Raw genomic sequence first — 24,536 nt, 5'->3', positions numbered from 1 at the left:
AAAAGTTTAGGGTACACATACCTAATAAGAATTTTTGAAGTACAGTATCAGCAATAGTATCTTACACAACTAGGGCCGCAAAAATATATGACGCGCTCTTATTGCGCTCCAAATAAGAACGTGTCACATATTTTTGCGGCCCTAGTTGTGTAAGATACTATTGCTGATGACTGTACATAATAGTTTGAATGTTACTTGAGATTTCTTCCTACAATTCGGGAAATCCTTAAGAATTGAACTAATTGTAAGTATAGTGTATAGCAGCGGTCGGCAACCTGCGGCCCGCGGGCCGCATGCGGCTCGCGAAACTGTCACTTGCGGCCCGAGAGGCGCCTTGGCTATTTTGTATGTAATAGTGACAAAGGACAATGTCTCATAAAGTCATAAATATTAACAAAGTACGGCCCGCGTCACCTCCGTTAACTACTATTGGCCCTTGGCTGCTAAAAGGTTGCCGACCGCTGGTGTATAGTATAGTGTTAAGAATTTCGATAATATTCTTTGTAAGGGGTCATCCATTAATTACATCACACGAATTTGTAGGTTTTTTGACCCCTACCCCCTCATTGTCACACATGGTCAGATTTGGCAAACCCCTCCCCTCCTGGTGTGACGTCACATTTTTTCAACGAAATCGGCAAATCGAATTAAGTAGATTGTACCTATTATTAATATTTTATCATATATTTTTGAAAAAAGAAATGTTAGTAATTTTATAACCCAAAACTGATTAGGAAAGAAAATTAAACGAAAAAAAAAAGATGTCACAATGTTTTGTGACTGTCACAACGTGTCACATTTTCTTGACCCCCTTGATGGATGACCCCTAAAGAAACTATCATACAACTGTGTCCATTGATCAGATGGGTCTATACTATAGACTCTATAGGAGGACACGTTGCAACAAGCCATTTTTAGAGCTCCGCACAAAACTGTTCGCGGATCGCGGAGCTCTTATGGGATCGCTTCGGTCTTGCAAATCGGTTAAATGCGTTTATTAATATGGCATCTCATTAAGGTCATGTCAAAATAAGATGAAAACCTTTGCTACTTATAATTATAAAACAGAATAGGCCTCCTGGCCCTGAGATAAAGGAATGCAGGTCGTAATCCGCAATTAGTTAGCACGTGTCCGCTCCGAGTGTTATACAATGCCGCCATTGTCGGGGTTTGGGGCTGACGTGTGTATGCTGTGTATTGTAGGTTCATCAGGGCGAACATGTGTTTGAGGAGACGATTATAGACGAGATATGGCCTCAGAAAATAGTTGTCACCATCAGATATAATGAATAATTCATTGGAGCGGCTAACTGCCAAGGTGTTCAAAAATTGCTGAACAAGAAGCTAACGTTGTGAAAATAGAGGCTTGTTCAGATATTTCTGAGTTCCTTGGCCGCTTTGGTATATCTGGCAAGTGACATGATAATGAGAGCAACGAAACTTGAGTTTCCTATACTATTCTTAAAAGTGAAAGTGAACACTTATTATGGATGTTAAAATCTTCCACTAGAACCCTACACAACAGCCCCGAAAAGATACCGGTGCAAGAAACTCGGCGGGACTTTATTACTGGATCCAGGTTTCTGGCAGCTGTTCATCGGTGGAGGTCAGAGAATGCGTGCTAATTAAACGAATGTCAGGTATTGTTTAACTTGCAAAAAAAAAACAAATATTAATCCTTTTAATATATTCAGGCAGACAAATGTATATCGAAATAATTCCAAGTTACCTCCACCTCCACTTTATAAGCCTTATCTCAAGATAACATTTTCCATTTCTTCACCCACATCACATATATATACATATTAAATAACCCTAACCTACCATTAATCATAGGGGTAACCGCCCATTGTAAGTTCGCCCCTGCGGTGAGTGCGGCCTGTAATAGTTTCACGTAAGAAGGGTGATATACGTGTGTTTAAGAACTTTAAGGTAATCTCCCCTGCTAGTTCTATAACTACTTACTTTTTGTGTTTTATAATTCAATTACTTATTAACCTTATTAGGCCATATTCAAAAACGTACACGTACATAAGGGATCATCCATTAATTACGTCACACTAATTTCTAGGTTTTTTTACCCCTCCCCCCCTCCTTGTCACACTTGGTCACATTTTTCAAATCCCTCCCCACCTGGTGTGACGTCACATTTTAGGCAATTTTGTTTTCAACAAAATCGGCAATAGTAACTCGGCATAATTTTTTTAATGAATAAATATTTTTGGTAAAAGAAATATTAGTATTTTTATAACACAGAACCAATTAGGAACGAAAATTACTTCGAAAAACTCATTATTTAACTGTACAGCGAATAAAAAAATATAAATTAATTTTCGGTTACTGATGAAGTTAAAGTGACGTCACAATGTTTGTGACTCCCCCCTCCCCCATGTCACAACATGTCACATTTTCTTGACCCCTCCCTCCCCCTAAACGTGTGACGTATTTAATGGATGACCCCTAAGTAGGGTAATTCGTTAGTTCGTGTCAGACCTGTTAGTAACTGGCCATCCTAAACTAAAAATGAATTCTATTCACCTATAAACAGAATTCATTATAGTATAAGGTGGTAAGTTATTGAAGGCTAACCAGTTATTGAAACCTTATACTAAAATGAATTCTGTTTATAGGTGAATATTAGAATTCATTTTTAGTTTAGGGTGGCCAGTTATTGGCCGGTGGCCAGTTACTGGCGAATTACCCTAATACGGTACCTAAATGTACGCAAAATTCGGCGTTACCCGTGGCCGTAGTCCAGATAAACGCCAATCGAAAAGTGAAAATGTATCGGGATGACAGAGGCGACGAAAAGTCTCGTCATCATTTTCACATATAACTTAAATTTCAAGTATTCAAGTAGTTTATTTGCATTCAAGTTGTACATTAGACTAGACATAAAAATTCAAAATCGCTCTCCTTCTTGATTCGACTGGCAAATCATATTACTTTTTGGGAACCGGGTTTTTTAACCTAATTAGACCCCGCTGAATCCGAATTTGCCGGTTGCTTGATCGTAATCTTGACCGGAAGTGAGATATTTGACATTAAAGCCGCCATTAAACCTTTAATACCTCTTTAAATATTGATCGTAGCGAAAAAGTGTACAGAACCTTTTTTGTGGACAATTTTATGTTTAATGTTTATGTATAATATTGTTTTGTAACGGGCCACCGTTTACGAGTTATTTACGAAAAACTAAAAAAAGTGACCTGTGAACTGATTGAAATTAACTTTCTTCCTTTAATATCGCTTTAAATATTGATCCTAGAGAAAAGTGTTCCAGATATTTTTTGGAGGAAATTTTATGTAGATAATTTATTCTTAAAAACCTATTTTGCTATGGGACACCGTTTACGAGTTATTTACAAAAAACTAAACAGGGACTTTAAAATTGATTATTTATAACTTACCCGCTGCTTTGTCTTTTTAAATATTGATCCTAGCGAAAAGTGTTCTACATGTTTCTTGTAGGAAATTTTATGTTTATTATTTATGTATAAGATTTTTTTTTGCTATGAGTCATTTTCAAATTATTAACGAATAAATAATAACAAGGAAACTTAGAATTTATTATACTAGAACTTTCCCTCTTTATTATCTTTTTAAATATTGATCCCTGCGAAAAGTGTACTGAATCTTTTTTGTTCAAAATTGTGTGTAAATTATTATCGTTTAACAACATTTTTTGATATTGGCCACCGTTTATGAGTTATTTAGGAAAAACTAAAAAAAGGGACCTTAGAAGTGATTATAAATTTCCCGCGTTAATATCTCTTTGAATATTGATCCTAGCGAAAAATTGTACTGAATCTTTCTTGTAGGCAATTTTATGCAGTATACTTATGTAATAGAACATTTTTTGCTATGCGCCACCGTTTAAGAGTTATTTACGAAAAACTAAAAAAAGGGACCTTTAATGTCAAATAAATCACTTCCGGTCAAGATTTCGATCAAGCAACCGGCCAATTCGGATTCAGCGGGGTTTAATTAGGTTAAAAAACCCGGTTGCCAAAAAGTAATATGATTTGCCAGTCGAAATCGATTATATGAAAAATACAACCATTCTACATAAGATCTTATGAAATAAAGTTTCAAACATGAGCCCCGTTAGGGCATGGCAATCCTTATAAATAACTTAAGCTAACTTAAACTAATGTGTTTTTTTTACACTAGGTAACAACTGTAACAAGCTTATTAGTTATTGTACAGAAAAATGACATTTTATAATTTGTCGTTTAAATATTCATTCACAGAATAATAGGTTTTTGTTATAAGCATTTGTTTTAGTTTATTTAAAAAAATTCGTTTGGCGCCTATTAATAAATGGGTAAATCATTTTATTCTTGTTGCCATGGTTACGTTCTCCTGGGTCACTCTTAAAACCCTAGTTGTTTAGTGTTTAAATTAACCAAACATGCATTTTTGTGGTAGATAGTGTGATATACTCGTGTAGGTATGTCAGCTTTAAGTGCATGTTGTCACTCTTATCTGTGGTCTGTCTCGCTCTTCTCTAATATGGCGTCTTGATTGTAAGATCGATAAATTAGTGTTCCAATAAAGAATACAGCATTAATTAATTGCGTGTTATTCCAAGTTATTACAGATAGGACCTTTCCGTTATGGACCATCTATTAGAGTTGGACCAAGACATGTCTGCAACGATTTTGATAGCACACGCAGTGCAAGTGTTTTTTTTTAATGTCAAACTAAACTATTGTCACATGGCTAGGCCCCGAAATTGTATAACTCGTACACGTGACTGAGTATTAGCCTGGCCTTCGCCGTAACACGTTTAATCGACTTACTTTTAGGCTTCTTTAGGTGGCCTTGCAAAGGACACCCGCATGTGTCAACGTGCAATGTGAGATAGGATATGGTGAGGCGCTGAAGTAGAAATTTTTAATTTTTAAACTTAAAATTTCTTTATTAAAGACAACATAATGGTCCATAAATTTGTTAGTTATAGGGAATATTAGGCAAAGCTCTGCGTAGGTGGCGTAACTAGAACACATACAGTAAACAAACATCGATGACACATCATTCACTACGTTAATCACATGGCCTACCGTGAAACACGACAATCGAAAGTTCGGTGTCTGCCTCTCTATCACTCTTGCATATTCGAGCGATATAGGCAGATACCTAAATTTAGATTTTCGCGTTTACCGGTAGGCCCTTGTTAACAAACAGTCGTGATGCATCAATGTCATATTTTATTGTCTGTGAAAACTTGTCAAAAAACAGTTTAAGGCACAGTATGTATAAGTTAGTTTATGAATTTACTAGAGTACTACTGTTGCACTCTGGCGGCAGAACATTGCAGTAATATCCCCTATTGGCTTATCATTTATGTTGTGCACACCACTGGCACAAATGGGGTTGGAGCGCCTCTCCTGCCTGCGAGTGTGGACACCCTGACCAGACCATCGAACACATAGTGCTGGAATGTCCCCTCACAAAATATATGGGCAATGTGAATGACTTCAATATCCTGGCTGAAGAAGCGGCTGCTTGCCTGAGTAGGGCGAAATTTTAATTATAAGTTGTTAGCATGCTTAATAAATTTTTGAATCCAGTGACATGTAACGAAGCCATACGATAAATAAAATAAATAAATAAATTTATGTTAGTAAGAACAGTAACCTAATAAAATATTCAATAATTTATAAACAAAAGTGACTTTGTCCGCTGACCCATTGCCCATACCAAAGGACAACCTAACTTATTAGCTATTATATTTAACCCTCCGACGCAAAAGAGGGATGTTATATGTATGTGTCTGTCTGTGGCGCTAGCTCTTAAACAGGTGAACCGATTTAGATGCGATTTTTAAACGATATTCTCTAGCGATAACGGTGGCCACTTAGACATGTTTTATCAGAATTGGTTCATCTGTTTCATTGCGTTGGAGGTTTATATATTTTTTAATTTATGTGAAGTTATCGATCGAGCGTTCCAATTAGGGGTAGGCAATTGAGAGCTTGTTTGGCATACTTTTTCATCGAGACTAGTAGAAAAATGTAGTCAGTTGTTCGAGACAGGAAAGCCGGTGGAATCCGACTAAAGGGTGACTATCGCTAGACCGGGCCGTGCCCAGGCCGAGGCGTCCGACAGACATGTCGGACGATTTTCTATGCCGGTTGATCGGTGATCACATGGTGCTTCCCATAGAAAACGACGCGCTGGAAGCTCCTGGCCAGCCCCGGCCCGGTCTAGCGTGAGTCAACCTTTATATGGACGCGCCGCCACTGTAGTACCTATAACTTTTCAGTATGATGATATGTGACGTTCGACGGCAAAAGATATCTTATGGCGGCTGGCGCTTACGTCTCATAGCGCCGCAATAATATTGGAGCGGTGTTAATAATAGCGTAAGCGCCAACCGCCTAGGTACCTTTACCCGTGGGACGTCACATATAAAAGCTCATAAAAATATAATAAGATTTGATTTCACAAATTGTACATTTTGTATGAGACAATAAATCCACAATGTTCGAATGAAAAGCAAACAATGTAGTTATTTACAAAATGAAGTTTGCTTTTCATTGAAATATTATTCGAGACGCGGAGAGAAATTTACAAAGTAGATACAGTTTTGTAATCTTGCCTCTTATTATATTTCTCATTCTCTCACTAAATAAACACCAACTAAATAATTAAAATGAAACCACTTAAAATTCGATGCTTGCTTTTTGCTTAAATTTTCGTCTTTCAGAGTCAGAGAGAGAGAGAGAGAGAGAGAGATAATCATACTGAATTTTTCTTATGAGGAGATGGAGATAGTTTTTAGGGTTCCGTACCCTTTGGGTAAAAACGGGACCCTATTACTAAGACTTCGCTGTCCGTCCGTCTGTCTGTCACCAGGTTGTAACTCATGAACCGTGATAGCTAGACAGTTGAAATTTTCATAGATGATGTATTTCTGTTGCCGCTATAACAACAAATAGTACTAAAAACAAAATAAAATAAATATTTAAGTGGGGCTCCCATACAACAAACGTGATTTTTTTGCCGTTTGTTTGCGTAATGGTACGGAACCCTTCGTGCGCTAGTCCGACTCGGGGCCCGATTCGGATTTTGAAATAGACATCTATTAGACATCTTTTCGACATCACTAAGATACGATAACGATATGTTTAAGATCTAAGGTATGTTGGGGTAATACCGGACGGATTTGGGACTAATTGGGAGACCTCGCGAAATATTTTTTTTTCTCGAGCTCAGTACGTGTCAGCTTCTAGAAATATGGTGCAAATCGTTAAATAATAACCGAAGTTTAAGCCTGAATATTGGCAACCTTCAATGTTTAACGGTTTCAGTTTTATTCGAGTGTAAAGATGAGACATATTTTTATTCGAGGGTAACGATGAATTTGTCATCCCGGGAGAACATCGGATGGCGAAAAAAAACCTGTTCTAATGCTCAGATAACAAGGTATCTAAAACAGTATATCCGATGTTTAACCTCCTCCAACGTATATGAATTTCAGCCACGAATAGCTGGAAACTTAAAAGTTCTCATCAAATGTTTAAAACTTTGCATTTTTGCATCCGATCTTGACCCATATACGAAAATTTGGTAAATCTGTGGCTCTCAAAGTGTGATATGTCAATAGAAACAATTTCCTAAGTAATACATTCATACATATATAGCGACGTACACTGCTAATATGTCTTCCTTTTGAATTACCGTCCTCGAATAAAAATAAAGGAACGAAATAATTACGATATAAACAGAGTTCTTGCAGTCATAAAAAAACAAAGTTTGACAATCACTGCTGAATTTTAAATGGGTAAAGGTCGGATTGTTGCTATCCGATCTTTACCTGCAAGGGTAAAGATCGGAAATCGGTCTACAGCAGTCCTAGGTCTGTTTTGATTGGATTAATTTAAAGATAAACCTTCAAAACGAAATTGGACATCAACTGAATCACAAACACAACCACAGTTTTATCACAATACTCGACATAAATTACAGGGCGAAGATCGGATGGCCAGAAAAATGACCAAAATTACCTTGCTCCCTTTAAAGGCGCGTAGAACATATCCGATATCACTGAGCGGCGGAGGGACACTGGTGTCCGAAGCGCAATGAAATAGCGTCTTGCACATTGTTGTCAAAATTAAGAAATAAAGCCTACTTTGGCGGAAATGAATTTCCTACGTTCTTCTCCCGCATCCGATATTACCCCAACATATAACCTGTCAAATTTGACATTTGCGCGATTCTGGAGATACTCTTGAACGATTTCCACAGGATATGACTTAGAGATCCAATTCACATCTAATAGATATCTTACTCTATCTAACGTAAAAGTGACATTGGTTGCCCGAATTGCGCTGCAAAAGAGAACTAGTTGATATCTAAACTATAACGTATCTAGAATGGATCTAGTACGTGTCGTCCTTGTGAATATCTTGAAGTTCGAATACGCACGTCGCACTTGTTATATTGTAAAGGCTCCTCTTCACGTTGGGCCAACGCCAACGCCAACGAGGGACGCATTTATGCGTTAGAAGGAGCAAGTGATATTGGTATCTCATTCTACCGCATGGCTGCGTCCCTCGTTGGCGTTGGCGTTGGCCCAACGTGAAGAGGAGCCTTAAGATGCATGCATTGGGATAGCTTCGAAAGCGGAGTAATTAGGAAAATCGCTAATGTGTGCTAAACCAGAAGCCCTTCACCTTCAGGCTTTGGAAAAACTTAAGCATCATGGTTAAAGTAAAAAAAAAATGGTTATAAAAAGTGATTCTAATTTCGTCGTTTAGTACATTTTGCCTAATTATCAAATTCAAAGTTATCCCAATGTTGTACATTACTATCAATGACAGACGGCGCGATTCGGGAAATGAATTAGAGATGCACTAGATATGAAATAGTAATGATATGTGACGTTCCACGGCAAAAGGTACCTTATGGCGGCTGGCGCTTACGTCGTATAGCGCATAATATTGGAGCGGCGTTAATAATCGCTAACCGCGATAAGGTACCTTTACCCGTAGGACGTCACATATCTTTGCTATTTCATATCTAGTGAATCTCTAATTCATTTCCCGAATCGCGCCGAGAATTGGTTCGCCTGGCTTACAACAAAGTTTCAAGATTTTACTCTCATTGCGTAGATTTGTCTGCAACGAACGCTACGCCGTAGCATGCCGTAGTAGTTTTCCGGTGTAGCAAAGTTGATCGTAGTAGATCGTAGGATCGATTTGAGTAACAGTAACTCTGGTAACTAGACTGCCGTATTCGAACTTCAAGATATTCACAAGAGACGACACGTACTAGATCCATTCTACACCGTGTTTTTTTTTATTTCCGTTAATTTCAAGGGTGCATACCTGAGCTTAAATCAAGTAACTTTCCCAAAGACACCGATATTCTAATTAACTCCGTTTCGAAGATAATCAATATTTTATTTTTTTCCTATAAGGCCTCTACAAGCTTGTACACTTGCCTTAAGAGCCAACAGGAGTGGTCATTCCTCCATACAAACGTAGTCCTCGTTTTCCTCCGTGGTTTTTGAAGCTAGAGCAATGATTTTTTCAACACAGATTAATATTGTCAATATCTGTGTCGGACCGTTTTGCTTTTTTTGATATTTTTGTTTTTTAAGGCGCTAGAGCCCTTCAAAAACGGCCAAAATGGCCTAATAGACTATGCCGCAATGAGAGGCGTGGTATTCAAAACTGATATCAATTAGCCAAAAAAGCAAAACGGTCCGACACAGATAATTTCATAATCATTTAGATTTCCAAATTTGGTTACGATTGGTTAAGTTTTGGGGGAGGAAAAAGAGGACTACGAAACCTCGATTTTTGTCATTTTTACGCAGGATTTTTCGCCTCAGCTGCAGTTGTCCCTATCGCACTAATTTTAGGGGCGGAGTCAAGTTTCTAAATACGTACACAGCCAGAAAAGTGATGGGCAATAGTCGACATTTAATGTCGATAATCTAGTGATGTAAGAAGTTATCGATAAACCGTCTTGTGTGAAAATATCTAGATCCTAAGATACAAGGGGTTTTGGGTTGAGAGTAGGGAACACATTTTTGTAGTTATGATATACAATCTATTATGAACTTTTTGATTCTAATATTTCAAATTAGAAATCAAAATCAAAAATATTTTATTGCATGGTTAAAATGGGTTAACACAATTTTTAGGTACCTACAGGCACGCTTCGTAATTGTCGAGCAATTTAGGGTCCTAGCTGAATTGGTTGTTCCATACTTACTCGTGCTCTATGGAATGTCCAATTTAGCTAGAACCCTAAATGGCTCAACAATCACGGAGCGTGACAGTACAAATGATTCATGTTCTGTATATCCTGCCCTACAATGGCGTTAATATTTGGTTGTCATGTCTATACTTCGTTTTTAAGCATTATTGAAAAAAAAAAGTAAATACTAATATTAACCACTAAGTACATAACTATTACAAAAAAAATCGGGCAAGTGCGAGTAAAAAAGCTAAATAATTATACGATTGCATGCTTAAAAAAGACACGTCACCTTCACTCTATGCTAAACAAACGAAGAATAAGAACTAACAGCGATAAGACCGCCTGTTGCTACCTTTATCTACATTGTAAATCGGTTTTAGGGTTCCGTACCCAAAGGGTAAAACACGGGACCCTATTACTAAGATTCCGCTGTCCGTCCGTCCGTCTGTCACCAGGCTGTATCTCACGAACCGTGATAGCTAGACAGTTGAAATTTTCACAGATGATTTATTTCTGTTGCCGCTATAACAACAAATACTAAAAACAGGATAAAATAAAAATTTTAGTGGGGCCTCCCATACAACAAACGTGATTTTTGACCGAAGTTAAGCAACGTCGGGCGGGGTCAGTACTTGGATGGGTGACCGTTTTTATAAATAATGGTACGGAACCCTTCGTGTGCGAGTCCGACTTGCACTTCGCCGGTTTTTTTTTAATTTGTTTTTATGTTTGTGGTGTAATAAAGAATATTTTAGAGTCAGACCAAGAAAAGTCTACAGCAATTTTGATAGCACACGCAGTGCAAGTGTTATTTATATGTCATAATTTCATAGAAGCGACGTTTGAAATAATACTTGCACTGCGTGTTCTATCAAAATCGCTATAGATTTTTCTTGGCCTAACTCTACTTTAAATTACAAAGTAAGGCCTAAATTATAAAATAAGGCCCATCAATGTTTTTTTTTTGTGTTTATTAAACTTGATATTTTGTCTATAGTATTAGCGGACATGGCCTCAAAATTTAAACCCGCTTAAGAATCGGGCCTTATTTCGTGCATTATATACAATACTACCCATTTTTGTGTAGTCATTATTTATACTATAGAAGCATTGTTTGAGTAGCCAATTATTTAAACAGTATTTTTTTAAAGGGCAACGGTGGCAATATTTTAAGGTCTGGATAATAACATACAGATCTTAATAAGGATATCAATGTAAGTGAATGTTACCATGACTACCAAACAAACAAATGTGATAGAATTTGCCAGCTGGCATTGTAACATTCAGACAGTTACCTATGTACCTAATCTGAAATATGAATAAATTAGTAATATTTTAAACAGGAAAGTAAACCGAATTTTGGCCTTTTGCTGGACACAATCACAATAGTAATTTGTTTTACAAGAGGGCAAAGTTTATCGCCACCGGTTGATGCATTTGCAGCACCAATGGTAGAAAATGCAAGCTCATCATCAACTGCATAATCGACGTTTGATATGACTATTGAATTCGTTTTTTTGCATTAAGGTAACAGATTTTGACATGTCTTATTAAAAATTACCATTGAAAAATAAGTCATAGCAAATATGTTAGAATTATAAATCATATTAATCATATTAATGAGCAAGAGCACCCTAAACCGGCGAGCGTGTATGAGGAATTTTATGAATGTGAAGGAAGCGAAAGTGGTATGTCAGGATCGTAGCAAGTGGAAATCCGTGGTCTCTGCCTACCCCTCCGGGAAATAGGCGTGATTGTATGTATGTATGTATGTATGTATTAATCATATACTTTTTTATATTCTTTTGCTTTCATAAGTAATATAAACTAATTTTTGAAAGCGTTTTTCAATAATTATTAATAAAAAGACACGTTATGATTGTTTACCTTCTTTCTAATGCTAAAAAATAACGAACTATAATAACCGGGCCTTATTTGGTACAGAACCTTGATTTGATAGGTACATCGGATATTCTGGGCCCCTGAGTTTGTTACGTAAAGGAAAAAATGGTGACATGTGGTTAGAGCTGATACTGTTAAACTAGTGGTTCTGTGCGCTAAGTATAAAAAATAAGCTTCAGCGAACTCATTAAGCCTAGAAAAAACCCTACACCCTACTGCCACTTAAGTCAGTCTTGAGTCTTTGAATCAATTTCCGTAGTAGTACTACTACTACTAAGGTACTAGGAGGTAATAAGGCCTATAGTAGGTATAATAAGGCCTACCTGAAAAATAATGTTCTTACAACAGTGTAACCGTGTTAGTTATTTGAGTAACATATATGTAAAGTGATACAATTAAAAGCTAACAGCAAACCAGTACATAAATTATATCTTATGTACTTCTTATGAATTACACTCTTATAAAGGTTTCGGCTAATTACGCATATGTGCATCACGCAATAAAATCTATAAGTAGGTACCTTCTAAAGTAATGAATACTCGTATTCTTAAAATAATGTTTCGTATAATAATAATACCCTCAGGTACCTTTAATATAATATAATACATGGTATAATACTTAGTAGCGCTGGTGGCCTAGCGGTAAGGTAGCGCTGGTGGCCTAGCGGTAAGAGCGTGCGACTTTCAATCCGGAGGTCGCGGGTTCGAACCCCGGCTCGTACCAATGAGTTTTTCGGAACTAATGTCATTTGATATTTGCCAGTCGCTTTTCGGTGAAGGAAAACATCGTGAGGAAACCGGACTAATCCCAATAAGGCCTAGTTTCCCCTCTGGGTTGGAAGGTCAAATGGCAGTCGCTTTCGTAAAAACTAGTGCCTACGTCAAATCATGGGATTAGTTGTCAAGCGGACCCCAGGCTCCCATGAGCCGTGGCAAAATGCCGGGATAACGCGAGGAAGAAGAAGACATAGTATAATACTTAGAGGTTAAGTTCGTTGAAATTTAGATACTTAAATAAATTACTTTCAATCGGAATAGAGATGTTTTAGTGCCTTAAATTTTCAAATAAAATAAAACTAATATGATACTGGCAAATATTGGTCATATTTCTTGAGTACCTGGGCCTTATGAGAATACAGTAGGTGCTTATAAGAATTATGTGCTTCATAAATCGAAGTAGGTTTATATAAACGTACATAGGCATTTTACATTAAATTTTTTTTAATGAAATCTGTTTTTAATTCACAAAAAATAATACTATTACACGTTCTTAACCCAGTTATAATCTTTAATATTTAAGATTTTAGTAACTAGGATGAGGGGACATATTAAATTTATTCCCTAATCTTAAGTTCTAATATATTTATTACTTATCATTATAAATACATAATGTATATTTATGTGTAGGTATATGTATTATATTTATGTGCTTACTTAACTAATAATTATTCTTGTACTATGGTATTCAGTTCTTTTTTTATTATATACTTAATCTTATTAGGCTTATTACTTATTTCTAGTAAAACTCTATTAGGAAAGTTGTTTAGAATAGTAGGTAAGTATGAATTCCAAACTCTATTGCCATATTCATTAAATATTATGTGTGTAACTAATAAACACGATTTACCTATATGTATGTAGGTACCTACCTATACTTCGGCAAGTCATCTTTGACATTAGAAAAATGCAGCAAACTTAAAAAAAATGTAATCGACAATGATCGACCTCCCATTATAAATTAAATTTAGTGCCTTTTTCTAATGTTAAAGTTGGCTGTTGAGTGTAAGAGTATATATAAGTAAGTACACGATTTATTTTCCCTACCCTTTTGACTCATTATTTGACGTTATCATGAATTCTTTATAAGTAAGTATCATAAGTAGGTACCCTACGTACAACACAAATGTCATAATTATTGTAATATTATAACCAGAAGTTTTGTAAACAACACGTAGGTATAACAAAAGGTATAGGTATACTTGAATAAAGGTAGATGAATTGCGTGCGGTCCAATAGGTAACCACAACTCACGGAGTCCAAAACAATAAGCTGATCAGCAAAGTCAAGTAAACAAAGCCAAGTCACAGTAGTAGAAAGATTATCGAGTTCCGTAAACGTAAGCCGGGTCAAAAAATTCAATCGCAACACAGTAAGTAATAAGTGAACGCCTCGTGGCAGTAACGCACGAAAAATGACATTGCAAATTGTCGGCAATGAGGCGCGCGCGGGTGCAAGCGTACGCATCTGTGTGCGTGCATTACACACACAAATACAGTCTCTCACGCCCCGTCAGAGCGACGGGTATATTCAGCTTGAAATCTCAAAATTGACTTTTAGCTCAGCTCCCGTTTCGTCTTAAGGCCGGTTTAAATATTGATTAGTGTTTAGAATGAGTTCATACATTTGCTACTAAACTTAAGTAAAATCTCGGTCGATCGATGTTCGAATTGACATTGATATGTCACAGATTTCAATTGTTTGGTTTAGTTAAATGTAATGCCCGTGTTACAACAACGCTATATGCTACATTTAATTACTTTTTAATATTTTTTTTTCTGAAAAAAAAGAAAAAAAAAAATTTTTTTTTTTCCAAATTAACTATGCCATTTAGTTTTCTTAAACGTACTTAACCATACCCCGAAGTTAACGGAATTCAATAAAAACACGGTGTAGATACGTTATAGTTTAGATATCAACTAGTTCTCTTTTGCAGCGCAATTCGGGCAACCAATGTCACTTTTACGTTAGATAGAGTCAGATATCTACTCGTATTAGATGTGAATTGGATCTCAAAGTCATATCCTGTGGAAATCGTTCAACAGTATCTCCAGAATCGCGCAAACGTCAAATTTGACAGGTTAGATCTTAAACATATCTTTATCGTATCTTGGTGATGTCTAATAGATGTCTATTTCAAAATTCGAATCGGGCCCAGAGTCATGAAAACACTACTCGTTATAATTATAACGATAGAATAAATTTATTCTGCAATAATTCTGATAAGGGAATAGTCAAATAAAAAAATTTGACGCAAAAAATTTCCTTGGACGACCTGCCTAATTAGGAAAAAAAATGCGTTAGTTAGTTAATACTGTTAATAGTTAAGTCCGACGGGCAAGAGGCTCGTCGAATAGACACGATACTCATCTAATTGGTTTCTCAAGCGCAGCGAACATATGTACGTTTTCTGAATAAACCCCTAGATTGTCCCCTCACCTACGCAACCCTAAGTGCGTGTTACATCATCAAAAATGACCTGTAAACGACTTATTAAACGCAAAGTCAGAACTTTAAAAAAGTACTTCAAAAGCCATCATTCAATATAAAACTGCCAAAGTTCGGAATATCAGATTTTCATTGAGGCTGCTCGGGATTGATTGCAGACTGTTGAAAGTAGGCTCTAAATCTGAAATGGAGTTTCGAACGGTTTGACGGCTTAGCAAAGTTCTCCAGAAATTCTCGCGATAAATGTAGAGGATTAGACGTTCAGTAAATAACGCTTTTCCAGTGAAGACGACGACAACGAAAGAATAAATAATAAAAACCGGATAAGCTATCACGGTTCATGAGACACAGCCTGATGACAGACAGACGGACAGACGGAAAGTGAAGTCTTAGTAATAGGGTCCCGGATATAATATATTATGTACTTAGAGTAAAAATAAAAAAGTAAAAAATACTATACACGGACTTCTAAATGTGAATACGTATTACCTATTACTGTAAAACAATGACCTTCCTCCAAGTATAAAGCACATTGCTTAGTCGTCTGTTCTTACGACTTTTGGTCCTTGTATTCTACTTACATTGTTTCTCTTTACCGATCGCAATACTCTATGTATAGTATTGTATACGCGACCCAACCCGAGTCCGAGGTCAAATGTCGAATCACCCGGCTGTTATTCACAAGGGGGCATGCAGCAAAGACCAGTTATAGTCGGATCTCGAGCTACTCATTGTTGTTACTGATCTTGAGCTCAAGTAATACTAGTAACAAGCTCATAGATAAATTGTTTTGTCTATTGGGGTAGCAGGGGCATTCCAACCGTTAAACGATCTAGAGGGAGTTGACGGCTCAGGGGGACGATTTTTGAATTTCGACCACTCGATTTCGTCACTCGAAAATCGGTGGAAAACGTCGAAATGCTAAAATATATTTTTCACCTCAGCAGATCGAACAAGGGTACTTTGCTTCTTAAAAACAGTGAGCAAAATGCGATTTTGCTCACTGAGTCATTTTGTCTCACTCAGTGAGCAAAATCGCATTTTGCTCACTGAGTGTCTCTCACTCAGTGACCTTTATAGTCAAATGTCATTTCAACATGCGGGGTCTAATACAATTTCGATATACTTGGGTTCTATTATCTCTGTCCCTCTAGGTATGTTCTCACTGCTTAGGGTGAAAAATTTTGTGTACTACACGAGATCAAAGTTATTTACATCTCGTGCGCTTTTGAATCCCTTACTACGCTCAAGATTCTAAATTAGATTCACTCGCTACGCTCGTAAATCTATTATAGAATCTTTCGCTTGCACGGAACTCAAAATAAGCACTCGAAGAAATATCAAACTTTGATCTCTTGTTGTACAAATAACTAATGTATTTGAATTACGAGCGATAGAAATTGAGGATCTAGTGGTATTGACCTGTCGTTTTCAATTCTATTAGTAGAATTTAAATGCTTAGTAGTCTATTAAATATATTAAAAACGGATCACTCAAGTATTTTAAGTCGAAAAACGCTCGACATGTTTCACTCCGTACCGTACACGTGAGTGACCCGTTTTTAATATATTTAATATGTCTATGTCTCACGGAAGTTTTGTTATTAAAATTGCTTAGTAGTGTAGATGTTATTGAAAGAAATACACGAAATCGATCGGTCGAAATTAAAAATCGGCCCCCCTACATCAGTTATATGTTTATAATGTATCTGAATTCGGTTTCTGAATGTCTACGGTTCGGAATAAATTTCAATCAAATCAAGTGTATGTTCACAGAACTGCCAAATGTAAATAATTTGATAGATATACCTAAATAATAATGCAAAATGCATACTGCAAATATGGCAAATAAGAAGCCTGGGGGCCGATTTTTGAATTTCGATCGCTCGATTTCGTCACTCGAAAATTGGTGAAAAACGGAGAAATGCTAATTTTGGAAATACGAGCGATAGAAATTTGGAATCTAGTGGTATTGACCACTCGTTTTGAATTCTATTAATAGAATTTAAACGCCTAGTAGTGGAGATATTATTGAACGAAATACACGAAATTGAGCTGTCGAAATTCAAAAATCGCCCGCCTGGATTTGAAGTGGCGCTGACAGTTCCCCTAGCTATTTACCGGGGCATAGCTAAGATGACAATGTTTGATAGAAAACGCCAATCGAAACATATTGTATGGAAATAATCACGTGACTCTTTGTTGCATCTATCATCCCGATCATAGAGCAATATAAGTAAACAAAGAGTGGTAACTCCATACATCAGTTTTCTTACCAAAACGCGCGTTATTTCGTAGTCGACATCTAACGTCAAGTAGTGGAACTATCAGTACCGCTACTTAACACCAGATGGCACAAGTGTCGCTACTGATGAAAAATGTACTGCTAAAACTATTTACAACTAATATTAGAAGCAGAAGGATTTGAAAATAGAGTTTCGAGTGATCCGGTTATAATATTAGCTGAAAATTGTTGAGCATTAGAGTTTTTGTTCGCAGCGACATCTATTGTCGACAGTACTGATATATTCCGCTACTTGACGCTAGATGTCGACTAATACGTAATACGCGTTTTGGTAAGAAAACTGAAGTATGTTACCACTCTTTCTTTACGTATATTACTCTATGTCCCGATAAAAAAAATCTATTAGTTTGACGTTTGTCCATGTACAATGTTATTGTCATCTTGGCTAGGCCTCCTGGGCCCTATTTCACCAAGCCGACATTTGTCAGTGACATATGTCGAGTGACAATTGTCAAGTGACAGGTGACAAGTGACAATTTCGTAAACTGTTTTTGTATAGAAGTGCTTATAAACTTGACAGGCATTTAGTTACAATTGTCAATCTTTCATTTAATGACAATGATTTGGTGAAACAAGAGTAGTTTTTATAAGTCGACATGTTTATCAATTTGTCGGTAATTCTTGACATGAAATCAGAGCTGTGTCAGGCTTAGGTGACAATTGTAGTGTTTTCGTTGTTAGCAAACCCCGTTATTGGCAAACGTTGGCAAAACTTTGTACCCTAAATTCCCCTTTAGGATACAAATAAAAATCGCTTTAAATCGCTTTTAAATTCTTCTTAACAAGCATGAAATCATAATTAATAACACTATAAATAGTAATTGTTGCCTACGAAGGCGTTTAGTACTTCAACATTTAGGATTTGGATTTGGAATAAGTCTAAAATTAGGTATGTTTAGGTAGGTATTGTTTTTTTTTAATAATTTACTTGGGCGAAGTTGGGCACGAACGGTAAAGTTAGGGTTTTGGTTAGAAAATGAATCTCCGCGAAAGCAACAGAGGTGATATATAAAGTAGGTACGAATAGATTTCTACTTTGACGTCACTGCACTTTGCATTTGCAGAAAAAATAACTTAATAGTAACAAAAAAATAATGCTTTCACGCCTTGTCAACAAATAATGTAGGTATACGCTGCATTAGATGGGGTTGGGATCTCAATCAATATCATGTTAGTGATGACAACACGGCACATTGAAAGCAACTAACGATCTCTTGTCAAGAATTGACAAATATATTGACTAGTAAAAATGACCCTTGTTTCACAAAATAATTGTCATTAAATTTAAGATGGACAATTGTACCAAAATACCTGTCATGTTTATATGAAATTCTATACAAAACTATTTACGAAATTGTCACCTGTCACCTATCACTTGTCAATTGTCACTCGACATGTGTCACTGACAAATGTCGGTGTGGTGAAACAGAGGTCTGTCATTTTTTGACAATTGTCGTACCTGTCGTACTTGGTGAAATAGGGGCCGGTATTGCACCTAATAATAGGTAATAGGTATAACCTCGAAATTAGAGTAGCTATGGGATCCGTTAGATTGGTATTATCACAAAATTAAAATAATAACAAATTGTAAAATCAAAATTCTGCTTCAGGCATTGTGTACATAATTTCTGGAGGTCACAATACACTGGTCTCCCTGAGAAATCAATTTTCCCGGCGCTCGCAAGAACACATATTACCTACTCGTAGCCAGTTTGAGTAGTTTGAGTTATTACACGCCTGTCCACATCGTTTATTATTGTCAAATAAAGGTTCACTTGGCAAAAGGTCTGTTTTGACACTTATGTCGGCCCCAACTTCCGTCAATAATTTCTTTAGCTATAAGTTGAAAAGCGCTTGGTAAGGGAACCAATAACTATGAAATGTAAGTAGGTTAAGGAGGATAAGTCGAAATATGTTTTGATGGGCTATAAAATTTACTTTTGGTTCGCTATAACAAGTTAGGGTAGATTAACTAGGTACATTATCATTATCTATCTAATTGCTCTCGAGACAACTTCGCCGTTTTGAAGTTCCACCAGAAATTCTCGAGACGACTTCGCCATTTTGAAGTTCCACCAGAAATTCTCGAGGCAACTTCGCCATTTTGAAGTTCCACCAGAAATTCTCGAGACGACTTCGCCATTTTGGAGTTCCACCAGAAATTCTCGAGACGACTTCGCCATTTTGAAGTTCCACCAGAAATACTCGAGTCCACTTCGCCATTTTGAAGTTCAACCAGAAATCCAGAAAGTCATTTATAATTGACAGGTGCCCATATCCACCTAAAATATTAAGTAACGTGACAGTATTAAACGAAAGGCCGTCTAAATATATCAACCACTAAAACATTCACCATTGAACAGATTCCGATAAGCATTAAATAGTAAATGCCAGTGCCACTGACGTGAAATGAAATAGGGCCTACCGCGAACACCGAAGTTCTTAAATTGCGGGCATCATTCTCTGTCACTCTAATTACGCCTTAATTGGAGTAAAAGAGAGGTAGGCCCTCAGGGCTCCTTGATGGCCCGCTTGCTTCGCGTGATCGCTGAGTGTAAACATCTTACCTTGTCGAGCCTTGGCCACAGAATAAATAAGTATATAAGTAAGTAGTAAGTACTAATAGCAAAAGTGACAATTAGTACACCTTATCCTTATATTCGGTTGATTAGTTCATTGTGTCACTGGTGAAGCTCGGGAAGCGAACGTACCAGCGAAGGGTGAATAGCGTCTTCTAACTATTGATTCCTTTTTATAAATTACTGATAATCGATGGTAGAATGGTAGACGGCATAATCGTGCCTACTAATATACAGTATGTATCAGAACGAAAGGCAAAGAAAGAGACCCATTAATGTTTAGGTCATACTGAGCAACTTTTACTATAGGACCAACCCCGAAATCACGAAAAAAATATTCCCATAGGAAATTTCAACATCAGACCAGCAAAATGTATGAAACATCCAATTTTTTTCCACGTTTTCGGGATTGGTCCCATAGTAAAAGTAGCTCAGTATGACCTAAACCAGTGGTGGGCAAACTTTCTTCATGGGGGGCCAGAAAGTTTAGACAATTTAAGTGGAGGGCCAGAATTGTAGCCAAAATAGGTATTAATAGGTCTCTTTCTTTGCCTTTCGTTCTGATACATACTGTATATAGGTTGTGTAAACATACGTATGAACGTCCTTGTTTTCTAACCATACGTCTATTAATTCAGGTACGACCTATTTTCTTTCATGTGATAGATGTAGGGCGCGTCTTCAAGGGCGTAAGGTTTCATGTTGTCAAAGGCACACATTTAGACAATTTTTGAAGTGAAAACTTCTTTAGCGGCGCTGTGTGCGCACTTTTTGAGGTGGGGAAAAAATGATAAACTCGAGACAGCGTAAGGCGTAACCCTCTCTTTCTGCCGCGCGGCGAAAATGTATGCCTGAGCCTGCTGTTTCGTTTAGGCGGCGCAGGGCGCTTGCGTGACGTCACGTGTGACGGACAATGACAGTGTTTTTCTTTTTTTGATTTAAATGCCATCTAGTGAGTTTCCCTCAAACTGGTATTAATATAACTGTAGTACTCACAGTGATGTGCTTAGGGGTTTCAAGTAATGCGACGAAATAACGCTAGATGGCGTTAACCTCAATTATATATAGTGCTGCAGACATTTTGCACTAGATGGCGCTGTTATTAATATTTTGAGTTACAGCTTACAATGTCGTTGAGTTTTGACTTCTGCCGGCACTCCCGGAGTGCAACCCGTTGTTTTTTTTTTACCTACTGTTACCTACCTATTCTTACTCTTACCTACCTATTCGACCATAAGTCTTATATTAGAAAGGTGAGCGGCTTAAACGTGTGTTAATATTTAACATAATATGTAATCGACGAGGGCCAAGCCATGATGACAATTCGTACATGGACAAACGCCGATCGCAAAGAAAAAATCGGGATGACAGGCGCAACGAAAACTAACGTGATTGGCATTTTCTATTGCCACTTGGTTCAGTTATGATTGGGTTTTCGTAAGTTTAAAACCGTCTACCTTGACAGGCTAGGTATATTGTTAGTTCAGTAGGTACTCTAGACTGACCTGGTAACATATTAGCGCCATGCGACCGTCATGCGACCAGGAGAAGTGTGTGACGGGCGTGCTTCTATCGTTGATCAGCTCTATGCTCCAGCGGCCTTCGTACTTGATCCACACGAAGATCACCCCGGAACTGTCGTACGAAGTCACATTGTTACTCTAGACTGACCTGGTAACAGATGAGCGCCATGCGACCGTCATGCGACCAGGAGAAGTGTGTGACGGGCGTGCTTCTATCGTTGATCAGCTCTATGCTCCAGCGGCCCTCGTACTTGATCCACACGAAGATCACCCCGGAACTGTCGCATGAAGCTAACTTCTGGTAAGGCTCGTTCCATTTCACTAGGATCACCTGGAAAAATGGAACTCTATTAGTTTGCCAAGCGTTTAGAATATAATAGAATAGAATAATAGATAGCGTTTATTCGTGATAAAATATAAAAATAAATAAAACAACATGTAACACAATAACACGGTCACGAAATGGTCCCGACTCAGCAGGTATGTTATTTGCGCGAGGACATAGGTAATCAATGTCCACATCACCAGAATTAGCAATATCTAGCATACAACTAACACAAATCCTTTATTCAGAGGTATGTTGCTTTAAAGGCTCACGCTAGAACGGTCTGGGTCCGGGCAGGCTTTCGACCCTTCGTTTTCTGTGACGGGTGATCGGTGATTACGTGATATTTTCTATAGAAAACTGAAGTGTCGGACGCTTCAGCCCGGACCCGGATCGTTCTAGTTCTAGCGTGAATCATCCTTTAGTCTAACGTTGTAAAGAATTTCCCAGGGGCCAATGATGTTGTTATAATAAATAACCTACCCACATACTCACATATTTATCTAATATTGAAATAAACATTAAGCGCCACTTGGTCCATCCCACTAACCCGGTGTTAACCGGTTAAACTGTTAACCCAGTGTCAAATTGTACTGGTAACTGGCCTGATTAGGATCGTAGTTTTGCCTTGGCCTTAAGGTAAACGTAGCTACTGGTGCTCGACGCGGCCCCAATACATGTGATCTTCAAACTTAAGTCATTGTCAATAGAGGTGACAGCAATGTGTCATCTATTGGGCATTATCATGTCGATCAATATTAGTGTAGACGTACTATTATTACGTTATATGTATTTATATAGAGAACATTCTATACCACTTATAAAACATCTAACAGAAAGCATTGGCCGTATTATGTGTTATTAACGACAACGTCTAAAATTATTATTTACCGTTGGCCACTCATAAAATGGTGGTGGCATCAAGTGGCAATGGAACGACAAGAATGGAATAGATTGGAGGAGGCCTTTGTCGAGAGACAAACCGATCTACAGAAAGTGGCCAAGGCCCAAATGATAGAATACATATAATGGAATAAGAAATGTTCACTGTAGACTCCGAAATAAAGGCTATATGTAATGTAATGTAACTCATAAAATGACTAGTACTTAAGATTATATTTCCCATTTTATCCAGGATTTATTCTATCTGAAATCGGAGACAAAGTAGGACCTTGAAATATCCATGAGAAATTACCCGGCAACCGCAAAACGAATACCTAAATGTACGCCCACGGCTTAATAAATAAGATCGACAGAAGAAATATAGGTCGGGCCGTAGTTCATCCGTCCTGAATAACAGGCCAGCTCCCAAATAAATAAAAAGTAATCATACATCATTTACGAAATGGAGTAAATGTTATCGCGGACGGGACAAATAAACGAGGGAGGTATTTGGTGCCGGCGAACGTGCCGGCATTCCCGTATTTCTAGGCCCGCCGGGTCGTCTACAGAACACGATTTTGACGCTTTCACTGCCGGGGCTAAATTGAAAAGTGCCCCAGGGTCCGGCGTAAGTATAGTGGATCTATAGCGAGCGCTCGCCTAGCGGGCCGGCATCACAACAATGCCCGTAGGTGCTCTTAAACTATTAGGCGGCCGCTCGGTACGAAATGTGTTAAGGGTAAAGGCCAGAGCACACCGGCTGCGTGTTAAAATGTATGAGCCGCGCACGCACACGTCACGCAGGCGGTGTGCCGTCGCTCATAAGGATCCGTATATTACAACGCGCACGTGCACGTCTACGCAGACGCACCCGGTGTGCACAGGCCTTTAAGGCTTAGGATCGGCTCTGTGTGCGACTTTGTCACATATGCCAGGAGTATCCTTACGTCAATATCATAGGAATACGATTTTATGCACAGGAAAGCTTTTCTCAAGATATTTTTGCTATTTAGTCCATTCATTTATGTTTAGCCTTATGTTGATCTATTTTAAGACACAATATATGTAGTGCGCACCACCGCACAGAGATTCTGGTATTGAATCCCTGCTAATGTTATAAATGCAAAAGTAACTCTGTCTGAATGTCTATCTGCCAGAAGGACATAGGATAGTTTTCATCAATCAGCGTCAGCATTCCACGCAGACGAAGTTTCTAGTTTCTGTAAATTTCAGCCCATGTGCGGTGCGCCTAGGAGTACATGCAGTAGGTATACTAATCGTACATGCTTTTGTAACAGGCAACATAAAGGGCCATTCGCATATATAATTCAACAAGCCGGCATTGCGACAACATGCCTCGTATCAGGAATGCTCTTATTGCCATGAAAACGGTGCATGCATACGAATGAGAGCTGATTTAGAGCTCCCACCCATGAAAACATTTTCATTATGCGAATGCCTACAATTTTAATGAGATGTTGCTGTTGGCATAATAAGTGGGGTAATTAGGTTAAAAGACAACAAAACAGGACCCCTATTCGACAAGCGACGTTTGACGTATCGTGTTGATCTCCCG

The 24,536-nt window shown here is 37.7% G+C and overlaps 2 protein-coding genes across 2 annotated transcripts in view; one reads left to right on the top strand and one right to left on the bottom strand.

Annotated features, from left to right (window-relative positions):
* Window positions 1–24,536, top strand: part of LOC134792020 (BRISC and BRCA1-A complex member 1-like) — a 180,999-nt gene that overhangs the window by 58,545 nt on the left and 97,918 nt on the right. The window lies entirely within an intron of this gene.
* Window positions 1–24,536, bottom strand: part of LOC134792030 (tubby-related protein 4) — a 118,932-nt gene that overhangs the window by 68,992 nt on the left and 25,404 nt on the right. Inside the window, exon 3 of the mRNA XM_063763152.1 lies at window positions 21,902–22,084. Coding sequence (XP_063619222.1) covers window positions 21,902–22,084 — 183 coding nt within the window. The remainder of the gene's footprint in view (window positions 1–21,901; window positions 22,085–24,536) is intronic.

Source organism: Cydia splendana, chromosome 7, assembly GCF_910591565.1.
Source record: "Cydia splendana chromosome 7, ilCydSple1.2, whole genome shotgun sequence".
NCBI lineage: Eukaryota > Metazoa > Arthropoda > Insecta > Lepidoptera > Tortricidae > Cydia > Cydia splendana.
Note: the sequence above shows the minus strand (reverse complement) of the source record. Positions and strands in the feature narration are given on the sequence as shown.